This window comes from Pelecanus crispus, chromosome 9 (genome assembly GCF_030463565.1).
Source record: "Pelecanus crispus isolate bPelCri1 chromosome 9, bPelCri1.pri, whole genome shotgun sequence".
Lineage (NCBI taxonomy): Eukaryota > Metazoa > Chordata > Aves > Pelecaniformes > Pelecanidae > Pelecanus > Pelecanus crispus.
Window position 1 is genome coordinate 42,272,697 of NC_134651.1, and position 13,638 is coordinate 42,286,334.

Sequence of the window (13,638 nt, forward strand, 5' to 3'; positions counted from 1 at the left end):
CATTGTGCAGTACCCACCCTGCTCATCCCTTCCAAAAGCCTCACATGTGCCTGTGCCACTTTTTATTCCATTTTAATTCCTTATGATCTTTGCAGCACAGAGTAACACAAAGCCTCCCCTCATCTCTACAACAGAAGATATTTCCCCTACTTTAGAAAAAAAAAATCATCTTTCCATGAATTTAAAGTTTCTGTTTAAACATGTTACATGCACAAAATATTAACCACATACCTCAGTACCTAAATGCCCAGGACAAATTCTTAAAACTAAGAAAAGATCAGTCACACTGTGGAACAATAACCACTAAGTATATTTAAGTACATTCATTTGAACTTGTATCACTGCAGATTTTCAGTGACTAATTATTGGCAGTGCCAAGATAATTGCTAGTGATTGGTGCATGTAAAGACTGGAATTGTGTTGGAAAAATTAAGAGATATGTATGGTAAGATAAACTGACCTTATTCAACTTAACTTTTATTTCAATATTATATGTCACATGAAAGGAAGAAGGAAAAAAATAATCAAAACTCCATAAAGATGAGGAAAACTTAAACTAAAAAAATTTCTGAGCTATTAATCTTTCCTGATAATGAAGTACTTCAGGATGACTTCTAAAACTCACTTTCATTTAGATGCTTCATTTATTTTAATCTGGGAGATAATTAGAGGGAAATCAAATCCATCTCCACAGCAGAATATTTACCTGAGATGCAGCTCAGACTTCTCAGTATTTCCCCTGTGTGTTCAAACTCAGTGTTATATGTATTGTTAAAACTTTATTTATATTAATGTCCATTACTTACTTAGCATCAAAACCAGAGTGTACAATGTTTGCTGCTGGTTACCTGTCAGAACAGGAATTCTTTCAGATTTTTGTTCTATTAATAGCCCAAATTTTGCTCTCCCTGCTGCCAGGCACAATTAGACTAGAAAAAGTATTACAATGGATAGGTAAACTACTGTCCAACTTTCTATCTCCAGTCCATTATTTAGTTATTATCTTTGTCCTGCAAACAGGAATGATGCCATTTTCCTGCAGTTACTGACAGGGCTGTTTGGAGGGGGAATGTGGGAGCACGCGTTAGAACTGGCTGAAATGCGCTGAAACGAGTGAGAGGCAGGACACAAAGGGAAAGCATTGCAAAACCTTGCTAGTGAGGACGAGGCAAAAGCAACTCATGCTCAGTTCCTCTCTCAAATGCTTTTACTTTCGTGTAAACCTCCATAGGTGATCAGAATGAGCTCCTTTACTTGAAGCTCACCGTAAGATCATGCCTCTCTCAAGAAGTTCCACGCAGCATCCCCAGTTCAATAAAAAGTACTTGGAAGTAGAAGGGGTAAATCTCAGCTGAACGGCTGGGCAGTTGTCACACATGAGTTCCTGTATATCCACACACAAAGTTATCAGAATATTGCCCTTTGCAGCAACAAACAGGATTGACTTATGGTGAAGACATGTAGATATTCATCAACAAGATGCTCTATTAACTAGGTTATCCTGAAAAAAAAGCTGCATCACTGATGATTCTTGCTGTGGAGAGCCAATGGTTTATCTCATCACCAACTAATCCTGTTATAAATTATTTAGTACTCAAAATGTATCAAAGAAGAATCCTCAGTTGAATGAGTGTTCCACACACACCGGCGTTCTTCACAAATTTAATTGTAATTATCATTTGCCTTTTTTCCATATCTAATATATAGTTAATTAATGCCTGACATAACTTCAGCATTAAAAAAAAAAAAGACATGACTACATAATTATAGGTTAAAAAAATGATCTTTTTTCAGCTCCATGCACTGAAGTAATCTTAAGGGTGAAGGTTAAGTACAGGCAACACACAGTAAGAATTGCTTTGTAAGACATTCTGCATACTGACCACAGCAACCCCTGTGTGTGGCACTGCCTCTGAAAGAATAGTTTGATCTTATAATAGTATTACAATAATACAGAACTTGTAAGTATTATCAGTCATGTCTTGTTCATGGGACTCTGTCTACAAAAGGACAGCAAGTTTGCCCTTGAAATCATTATAGAACATGAATAACGTATTTAAGCTTGCCACTAAGTACCAAGAGAAGAACAAAATCGATATTCTAGTGTGGAGGCAGGCCTGTAAGCAAGAATTTCTAGGTACAAAAAAATAAATCTCCCTTTCGTATGTCCAAGGAACTGCTTAAAACAAGGTGTTTCATCAAAAAAGAAGATACTTCTCTCAGCCTGATCCCACCACAAGCATTTCTGTGCAAGCTGCTTCAGGCAGTTCCTCTCATTTCTAGATCATAGACTTAACTATGTTTATTATCACAGATCAAGGAAGTAATTTCTAAAGACAATATTCATACTTTTCAAGCTCCAATGGGGCAATTCATTCAGAGTAATTTGTGTCTTTCAAGCAAATTAATACACAAATTTACGTCTCATGACTGTTTGAATAAAAAAAAAAAGAGGCCTCAAGTAAAAGTACAAATAAATAAGCCTGAGTTACTAAATTGTTTGCACCAGTTCTGAATCAAAGATATTCCAGGTGAACTGATAAAGCCAGATTTACTATCAGTTCATGGACCTTTTCAGTTCCTTGAGCTAGAGCACTTGCATGGCTCCTTCCACGCTTCTGCCAAGGAGCACATGAAGTAGTCAGTGCCGAGCTGTGAGAATGCCATTTGGTGGACTTGCTGCTACTCAACGGAAAGTATAAAATGAAATGTTTTTTTCCCTGACCTTCCCCTGGCAGATTCACAAATCTGAGTACTCTTTTTGTACCACGCCACCCATTAATATCCTACAAGCTTTTTTGAAAGAGTTAGTACTGTGGATGTAAAAGGAGTCACACACGCAGTTGGGAACTCATTGTCCTGGAAAAACTAACATGACTGGGGAAAAACGTTTCACTTTTATCATTATTGCAAGGCACTAATGCAAAAAACAAAGAAAGTCAACACACTTACTGGACATCTTTTCTCTTTTTTTTCTGAGGGTCCACTAGACGAAGAGTATCTCTGATAACAGCTACTTTCACTTCTTCATCAACAGGGCTTGGGACATTTTCAAATACTCCAGGAGAAAGCTTTAAATTACAAAGGGATACGATTATTCAGAATTAAGGATTATTTATTCCACATTTGCTCAAACTTCATGCATGTCATATGTTTTAAATACACAATGATAGATTACACAATACCTCTTAAAGAACACACAAATACCTTAACATTTTCAGTATGATATTACAACAATTTTTGGCAAGTTTCTCTAGTAAATCAAAATATTAAAAAAAGATTGTTGCCAATGTTACCATTTATATTATGTATACAAACATGAAAAAAATTATTAGCGATCCCCTAAACACAATTAAGTCAACTGCAGGGGATGATGAATAAATCTATTTATGACAAAGATGATGGAGAGCTTTCACCATTCCAATAAGTCATATTTCCAGTGCATAAGATTAGCAATGATTTCAAAGCAGAAAATTACAGACAGCCTTGGAGATTTCATATTAGCAGACAGCTTTCATCTTTCAAACAAGCAAAAAGACCAGAAAAGCAAACCTAAACAATTTCATTCCAATAACACTAGCACATTGAGAGGTCTTACCTCTTGCTCGTGTTCTATTCTCATGCTGGGGTTTGCATTTACTTCTAGTAACACGGGCTTCAAGTTTTTCATCAGGAGAATGTCAAAGCCTAAAATCTGCACATAACAAGCAATGTGTTACTTCCATCCTACTCACGGTGTTCTTCTAGAGAATGCAATGGTCATCCAAATGTCAACATTCAGGAGAAAGAAACATTTGAAAGACAAAAAAAGAAATAACTGAGAAATATACTATATTGCTGAATAATTACCAAAACCATTTGCCTTTGATACTAATAGCTACTTTCACACTACCCCCATGTCTAAATACTGCATCTGTCAGCATGGACACCTATGACAAGTGGGTCTTAAAATTGCCATCGTAATAGCTGCGTTAGGAAGCTGCAAGGCTTCATAGAAGATGGAAACTGGAGTGAATACTGCTATTAATGATTGATACCCATTTGAAATTCTCCATATATGCTTATGGCTAGTAGTAACATAGGTCAGGAGACTGAGATTTGTAAGGTAAAACTTGGGTGAGGAGAACCTAAACTCTGAGCTCATGCAATGCTATTCAGCAGATGCATTACATCCAACAAGCGACTGGCAACGTAACTAGAGAAAGCTTTTAGAAAAGGAATTAAACATCCAGAAAATTAATCCATGCATACAAATAACTGCATTCCTGGCAGAGATTCCAACCTACCTGGAAGCAAGTTGGCCCAGGCTTTCCTGCTGGTATGTCAGACTGATAGTAAACTTTCAGTTCTGGCGTCAGTGCAATAATTGTTTTAATCACCAGTGAAATTATATCTGACCACAGCTTTTTGACATCAGCTCCTCTGGAAGACAGTCTGCACAGAACGCTTGAAAAAGTCCTCTTGCTGCCAGTGTTTGCATTGTCAGAATGGATGAAATTCCCGCTATGAATATTTAATGAGTAGTTGGTTAAGTGCATAAAAACCTGGTGCAAATTTTTTAGAGTGGGTTCCTGATAGGGCTCTGTACAAAATCTAGAAAGTCCATCTTTGGCTATATAAATTTCTAAGGGTTCTAAAGATTTCAGTAAGACATAAAGACGAATATCAAACTTTAGTTTGTCAACAAGCAGTGGTTTGCAAATATATTCCTGGACCACAGCTGGCCGGCTCTGGATGCTTCCTGTCAGTCTGATGTCGCTTGGGTCTTTAATGAGGTAGATTCCATCCCCCTGGCACCCTCCATCAGGTTTTACAATAAAAGTGGGCTTCCAGGATGGATCGCTGTCTTTCATCATACGAACCTAGAAGGAAGAGAATTGCACTGAAAAACACTAACTGGGGGGAAGAAGGGCTGATACTATGAAAGCCAACACATTGCATTCGTAAACAAAAATAAATAAAAATAACATGATCACATCACCATAGTAGTAAACACTGTGCAAAAAAAGTAGAAGATAAACAGTGCTGACAAGCACAAAGACAAACAAAAAGCATGAGTAGGGAATTACTAGGACAGACAAAAGGTCATTTTATTTAGCAAGCCGTTGTAGAAGTGATTTCAGGAACTTCTTTTTAGTGTTACGTACCAATTTACAGAATGAAATGCTGTATACCTCATGAGATCCATTTTATTAGTCACTAATGTATATGAAACTGCTAAGTTAAACTTTCATGCTGCATTTTGAACAACTACGGACAAAGATAATCATTAACCTAAGGAAAGGAACCTTATTTATTGAGGTATGAATGCAGACGAACTGTACCAGAAGAAGGAAAGATAAAAGTAAAAATTTGGCACTGCTAATACCTTTTTCCACCACTGAATATTTTTCACAGTCAGATACCCAGTGTTAGTAAAACTAGGGAATATCAAGCCAGGTACAGATGTTAAGCAAATATCACAAATTTACTAAACAAAGCATAGAGTTTATGACTCAGTTGCTACCTACCACCGTTCCCCAAAATGAAGGATTTTCTAAATTATATAAAAAGTCCCCTCAGGCCTGACATGACATGCAATTACTGCCTTGCTAACCAATGCAAGATAAAGAAAATTCTATCACGATTTCAACAACTCTTCTCAGTGGCTTCAATTTGTATTAGGAAGATCTGTTGATAGCAAGTGACAATTCAGATGCTTTCTTTAGATGTACCTAGTGTGAAATCAGGAAAGGGAGAAAAGTTGGTGGAGAATTTGGTAAGTGTCTAGCACCAAATAAAAACCTTTGGATGAATCTACAAAGCAGTCCGTGCCTGGCCTGTCGTTTCCTCAAGCTAGTGCACACGTTCAATCTGTGTTCAGACATTCAGCACTGCTGCGCTGGTTCAGCGTGAAACACAGTGCGCTCTAGTGTACGAGCTTGCAAACAGCCAACACCAACGTCTGCATAGCACAATGCATTTTAACGCGCAAAAATGCTTAGAAACATCACTACACAAGATGCATTTCACTTCTTTCACAGAGAAATGCTTACAGTTTGCAGATTTCTTAAAAAGTTATGTCAAATACTCTTTACTGCTAATAAGTTAAATTAATAGAGTCATTCTGGAAAACATTTTTTTCCAAAAGAGGCACACTGACAATTGAACTTGCTGTGTATGGGGTGATGGGAGATGCCCACACTAGAAAGGAAACAGCAGGTAGGAAATTTTGACACCTATTAATGCTCTGTGAGCAGGTGTATAAGGATCATCAAGACACAGAAACAGCAAGAGAAAGGAGAGAAAAAAAAAAAAAAGAAAAAAATCCGAAAGGTTAGCAAACCAGTACCTTTCAGTATCAGTGCCTTGCCATGAAAGATCTCTGTTTGTTAAAGTCAACTTTAATACTTCATAAGAACGTCGCTGGAGGACTGTATAACCTATTTCTGCATTGTTTACAGCAGCGTGGACCTCGATACCCATGAATCCAGTTCTCTTGCTGCTTTGTAGATATCCATGAGTACAGTAAAAGCCATTATACCCATACCTTGATTTTTTTTCCACACTGTGCCCTAGATTCTTGGGGCATATAAGGGAAATGGTTTACCACAAACAGAAATCATGGCAACAGTGATGGGGAAGTATCTGTGGTTTGTCAGAACCTAAATGTCCAACAGAATCCCAGATGTGGCCTTAGTAAGAGGAAACACAAAAGTAAATTATAGAGAGCTATAGGATTAGAGAGAGGTGTCTGCATCCTCCCACAGAAAGTGAGATGAATAAAAAGGGGAAAAAAAAGTTCCAGAAGTCAGATTAGATCCAAACGTCTCAAATACAAAAGGCAGTTGAATCTGAACTTTTTGCTCAATCCCACTGTCATTTCTACAAACTGGCATCAGCAGCTGGGTTTCTGGGGCATAAACAGGGCTTGGCACTATAACAGACAACAGCCTTTTATAGAAACTAGCTTCTTGGAAGCAACAATAAATACCTTTGGATTTTTAGAATCAGTTATTTTATCTGTGAGAAAATTAGACAATCCCACCTGGAACAGGCTGTTAATAGTTGCCAGTCCAAAACATGATTATTGTAATAAGGTTGTTTTGGCCTTTGAACATGTTAAACTGATACACTCATTTAGCAGGGACTGTTTGGAGACTAATGTCATTCCCATCTGGATACTGTGAGTCAGAATTAAACATGGCACCAATAACTAACCACTGGATTCAAATTTGCACTTTTGTAAACAGCGTATATTAACTCAAAACTCTCTCTCCAAAAAAGAAAAAAAAAAAAATTCAGTTTAATTAGGGAATCTTTTTACATCAGATAAAAGAGCAACTACACCATCTAAATTGCCTACAAAGCTCACATTCCCAAGAAGCAAACCTAAACTTTGCAAGCTTCAATGCATTTTATTTGAGGATGAAAAAAGTCAGGAAGACAGTAACTAGGTCACTGTAAGGGCTTGACACATCTGCTGAATATCAGATCTTTCATGTTACATGCATATCTGCCACTGCCTAACTAAATTTTAGTTTATTTATTACTTGTATAGCAAAAGTAAGAAGTGCAGAGATTTGGATGCCCCAATTAGTAGAAGTGAAATTGAGAAAGAAAGCAAGTCAGGATTTAGAGTTAGCTTAGCTTAATTTCAAAAACTATTCATAAAATATGGCACGTTTTACAACACCTAGCAAGGAAAGAACATGAGCGTGTTTAAGCCAGTGAGTTAACAAGTCTCAGCCTTCAGAAGCACAGGAGGGAAAAAGCAGCTACCTGAGGTACGGGCTGACTGAAGACCCATCTGCCGTCTCTCCCAGTCCCGCCAGCACCAGTGGTGCTCCCTGCTATCGGAAGCTGTTTGGCAAGTGGAGTGTGAATGTAGTGATCCAATTGGCACATACCAAGAACAAAAAGAAAACCCGAGGGAAGCGGTATGAATCGGCAACTGGCTTGGAGGTCAAGGGCTGAGCAAGCAGTGGAAAATGAACTGCAGCATCACCCTCTCGGGCAGCCCTTAAGTTCATGGTAAAGCAACAGGACCCTAGTGAGGAAGCCTCCGTAGCTGCCCCAGCTCTATCACTGTTCTCTGTGTGTAGATAAAGTCCCTACGGTTGTAAATATAGTAGCACTGCATTCACAAGTATTTAGGAGGAAGGAAATTGTTAGAGCACAAATAGTAATTTATCAAAATGGCACTATAAAATCCAGGTTTCAATGAATAGATGCTGAAGGACTGTAGCTCATGAAACACCTAACAGCCCTGGCACAGGGAGCCCTAACAAAGAACGCAGCTAAAGAAAACACAGGATGCAGGCTAACGCATTTATCAGCTACTCATGGGATTCAGAAGAATAAAGCACTTCAAATCTCTTCTTTTTAAAACGGAGGGACATCACAGTACAGACCACTCTTTTCTTGCACTCACACATTTTACGGCCCCAGACCTGCAGCTGCTATTCTCTCCATTCAGCCAGACACGTGCTGAACGAAGTCGGTGATCTGGTTTTACACAGGCCTGCGGCTCGCCAGCAACAACTGGAGATTGACTTTAAGAAGCCTGAGGATACACTCTAACAGTGAAAAAAACCCAATCAATTGCCACCATCAGCCCCGGCACTGCCGAATGAAAGAGAAAAAATTAGCACGCAGGAAAAGGCTGAGCACTGGTCAGATCGTCACGACTTTCAGACAGCACCCTTTGCTGTGACTACGTTAGGCTGCTGACCCACACAAGAGGCACAGCTCTGTAGCGGTGACGTTCCCAAGGCCTGAAGGACTTCTGGCTCCATCCTATCCAGTTATTTATTTCATTGAGAATCACACGCTAAAAGCTAAAAGCCTTCCTACTGACTACAGCACAAATTCAAGATTAATTATTTAGACTAGGATTTTTCTTGTGACAAGCATCACACTAACTCAGTGAAAGATCCTTCTTCAAAATAGGTCACTGTGAGGCATAAAATGCCACAATGGAGATCAGGTTTACATAAACGGTGTGTGGATGAATAGGTCCAAGAAGATCAGCAGGCCTAGATGTGCAAAGAAGGAAAGCAGGGTTTATGATCTAGTCTTTTTACAACTAAAGAATAAACTTCCCCTCACCTGACATTACTCTGCATACTAGGGGATTCTCTCTGGTTCACATGTTGTTAAAGTCAGCATCCCAGAAAGATATTTGGTTAATCTTAAACCTCCATGACTAAACATAACCTACTATGACTCTAGTTGTACATACGAAGTGCCAATCATGGTCTTCCAGGGCAGGAATTAGTAAAGAACCTTTGTGAAACCAGCCGGGGCAATCTGCCTCCCATTCCCATGTCTGTTGTTCATGCCTCGGGCTCCTTCTGCTCTGCTACAGCAGCACCTTTTCAAAAGAGATGATGCTTTCTGGGGACTATTGTTAAAGATCCAACAGCAACCTGCTTTTCAAGTCCTGCATTTTAACAGTCATTTGGCCTCACAGATCTCACACTTAACTCTTTCCATTTAGCTGGAAAAGAAATCATTTTCTCCATCATTTTCTAGTCCATTTTTTTATGGACTAGAAGGCCTGGATATTTTTCAGGCCTTCTAGTCCGTCAAAACTTACGCATGGCAAATGAAGATAGGACAGTGGGGAAAGGGGGAAGAGTAATCCAGAGTCAGTCCATTTTTCAGCAGTTTGACTGTCTTGAAGAAAGCAGATATTTTCTTGATCTTCAAGGAAATTCCTGACAGTTGTCTTCAAATTCTCCACAATCCCCTCAACTATATTCTTTCAAATTCTCACTGTGAGGAGGCTTGTCCAGACTTAGAAAAGTCAGCCATATAGGAAAATTAGTTCATCTGACATGAAATATTTGTGTAGTTAGCTTGACAGAAGGAAATTATCTTTAAAAACATGTTAACCATTTACAGTCAACAGCAAGAGGACAATGTCATGTCTAATTGTATGAAAATCTGATTCAGTTGCAGGTTTGCCTTTCAGGAGGAAACACAGGCTGAACGAATATAGCGTTCTGAAAAAAATGCATATAATGGGATATGAGATTTGACAGCACAAAGACTAGAATATTCATGTCTATGCCTAAGAGGTATCCAAAAGCTGAAAACCTGATTAAACCACCAAAAATATGCTGTGCTGGAAATCAGACTGTCCAAATTAGATTCTTATTGAAAATTAATCATCCTAGGCCTATTCATCATCCTCACAGACAACACAAAGAAGGCAGTATGAGAACAATCAAGGCCCTGGTTTGAATCCCAAGCTAGTTACTTTTCAGAAATTGGAATTTCCTATTAGAAATAAGTTCTTAGCACACAGATTCCAATAGATTCTTCTCTGTTAGTGAAGGGGTGATTACTGTAACACCTGACAGATTTCCTTATCTGTAATTCATCTTCCGTTACAGTGACATGTTAGTACGGAATGTTTTAGAAGGTTAAAAAATAAGTGAATATTGAAAATAGGTAAATATGTACTTACTAAGTAAAACTAACTTTTAAGCCCTTGTTAAAAATACCTATCACCATTTCAGTTTATTAAATGACACTAAGGGAACTACCATTTTGTTGGCATTTCCCAATATGAAGCTCAGCCCCAACAAACTTAGGAGCGCAGCTGTCCCGTCAGTTACTGGCTAATTAATGTTAGATTAGCTGCAGTGTTTTCTACCTGGATTTAGGGATGGGGGAAAGCAGGAAAAGCTGACAGCATTTGATTTAGTTATTGATACAAGTGTATGATAAAAGTTCATGATCATGTCTATAGAAGTGAGGAACAGTAAGAATATTTGAGAGAGAAATTGTTTTGAAATGTTGTAGTGCTTTAGGAGGAGGCAGTGAGACTGAAATTCTCAGTGAGTTTGTTCTTTGAGTCGTCATTTTTATTACAGGCAAAAATCTCACAGGTGTTCATTTCTCAGTCCAGCCCTTTGCGACAAAATCCTATACTACAAACAGCACCAAACCATCTTCTCATGTCTAACCTATACATACACCGACACAGAATTTGTGACTTTTGTTAATTAACCATGCCCTAAAGGACCTGAATACTAGTAATAGTGAAGGCGCAGCAACATGAGTTTCAGCATGACACATCTAGAGCTACGTACTTAGCAGCTGCAGCCCATGACAGTACAGCTTTACTTCCAGAAGTACCAGAGATTGCTTAAATCATCTTTTGCTCAGATAAATGTACACGTGGCATTCACATATTCAAGTATATGCCAGTCCCTATAGGGGTATGTCTAACATGCAGGCACTGCCAATGCTGCATTGTACTTGTTTGTGAATAAGCTGAAAATTCAGTCTCGGAGAGCTGACATTTTCGGCAGCATTCGGGTTCCTCGGTTGTAAAGCAAACAAAACCACCTATGAACAAATCAACAACAGAAAAGGCTGGAGAGCTCCTACTGAGAACTCACGAAGCTGCAAGTGAAAAGTGTTCTGAACTATTTATGGTTGACAGTCAATTTGGAATTTTGTATTTTTTTCTCGTTTTGGAGGGGTTACATTACAAACTTGTGTTAAGTAGAACATAAACTCTGACAACATAAAATATAATGTTTGATAACAAGAACTATGCTTTTCTCAAACACAGATGGAAGAACATATGCAAAGGAAACTCCTAGGAGTGTGTTACTGGACATCTGTTATTCTTGGAACAAAAAACGAATCGTTTTCACTCCAGTAACCGTTCAACCAGAGAAAAGTATTTATTTGCAGTGCCACCTGCTGACAGCGTGCGGGTCCGTGCATTTAACCTGATGTACGGACCACATTGCTACGTGCTGCTCAGTTAATCAGTGCTTTGTAACCGAGACAGGCATGATTCCCAAAAGAGCCATCACTAGAACCCCAGTGCACCATTTTGAAAGTTTACTTCCAAGTTATTTGCACTTATCTACTTGTCATTGCTAAATTGATTGGATAATGTACATTCCTTTCACAAACTGGTCTTACATCTAAAGCAATAAGGCTGAAGTACTGTTGGGATTTTATTCATTTTTATTGTTACTAGCAGCGCCATGGCAGTGACCCAGGACACTTTGAAGAGTATATATTAAAAGATGTTCATGGATTTAATTGGATTGTGGATATGGTAATTATCTAAAAAGTCACACACAGTATAGAAGTCTGTTAAAGTCCATACCTTTTTCTCTCACTTTTCCAAGCAGAGGATACTGTAGAATACAAGAATGCACTGGGCGAGTCAGGCAGGGTTAAAACAAACACATACAATATTTTTAAAAATATTTGTAATAACAGAACCAAATACCAACACACAGCATCACTTTTTTTTTCAAACAAGCTGAAAAAGAATGGCTTTTTATTACATTCTGAATATTTAAACAAAGCAACAGTCTGATGAGATGCAAACAAACAATTATTCAGGAAGACGTGAGTATATTTCACAACACACAGTACAAAATGCTCTTTTGAAGGATTTGGATAGAACAGGCCAGATGGACTAAAAAGAATTCAGTGACAATGAACCTGGTGAAGTACCACACTCCACACACTGTACTGGAACCTCCTCAAGCCCTCAGTAGGATATACAGGGAAAGGGCTTACATGGTAGCATGTTTACTTTTCAGACATCTCTTCTGGAATTACAGAGAAGCATAATTGGTTTTAAGTTTATTCTAGAACATAAAAACCAAAAGTGGTTTATCCAGACTATGTCTGATCTCAGGCAAATTGAAAAAGATGTCATCCACAGCACCCAAGTGTGATTTTAAGTACAACAATGACATGGCAACAACATCCAACAAGTTATACCACTCTGAGAGTAAAAGTAATCTACCTCAGCCACAAAGAGGGGAAATTCTTCTGGCAGAATCCAGGATCGAGGATAGAAGTTATACTCAAGAGGAAATAGATCTTGCATTGTTCGCACTGCCCGACTCAGTGTAATTTTACGTACCATCTCTGTCATTCCTGGGAAAAGAACAGACAGTGTCTAAAAGTGATGAAAAATGCACACTGAAGTCTCAACCTAAAGGTAAATTGTTATATCACTCACCCTACTGGTAAGGCACTCTAGTAATTGCTTTCAATAAAGCTGAAAACCTTTTAAAATTTAAAATCTGACAAAATATTTGTAGCGTTCTCCTGCCATATTTCATATAGTATGTATTACTGTATCATATTAGAAAAAAATTAATTATCAAAAATACAACTCAGAATAATAAAGGGAAAGCTTTAGTCAAATAGTAACTACTGTCTTTGCCGTAACCCAAAATTATTGCCCTAGCCTGCTACCATTCCAGGAATAGGTAAAAATGGCATTTAAATATAATCAACCACTCTGCATTTACTTTGCATTCATTTAACTACATCAGAAAGAACAGGTTATTTTGCGAGCAGCCAAACTTTGCTGCTTTCCTGAAGCTTTGAATCTCATGCTTGGATCATGCCATGTCCAGATCTGTGTGAGCTCCGGTAAAGGCTTTTTCCCAAGGTCGGGGCATTCAGGGTTACTCTCGTGTTGTTTATACACTTTTAGATATTACAGCTTAATAAGGTTCATGCTGCAGCTTCTTTCTCAGCAAGAACATCATCTGTGGTCTTCTCGCCTACATGGTCAGCAAATTTCCACAAAACTTACAGGAACTCAGTAGCCTGGGACTGCAAACCTCTATCGAGTGCAGTTGATTTTGGCGA

General features: G+C 38.4%; 1 protein-coding gene across 1 annotated transcript in view; it reads right to left on the bottom strand.

Moving 5' to 3' along the window:
• The window catches only part of TTLL11 (tubulin tyrosine ligase like 11), a 53,217-nt gene that overhangs the window by 31,075 nt on the left and 8,504 nt on the right, over positions 1-13,638 (bottom strand). The window contains exons 3-6 of the mRNA XM_075716222.1: positions 12,779-12,912; positions 4,287-4,862; positions 3,599-3,694; positions 2,953-3,071 (exon numbers count right to left, since the gene is read on the bottom strand). Of these exons, the coding sequence (XP_075572337.1) occupies positions 2,953-3,071; positions 3,599-3,694; positions 4,287-4,862; positions 12,779-12,912 (925 nt within the window). The remainder of the gene's footprint in view (positions 1-2,952; positions 3,072-3,598; positions 3,695-4,286; positions 4,863-12,778; positions 12,913-13,638) is intronic.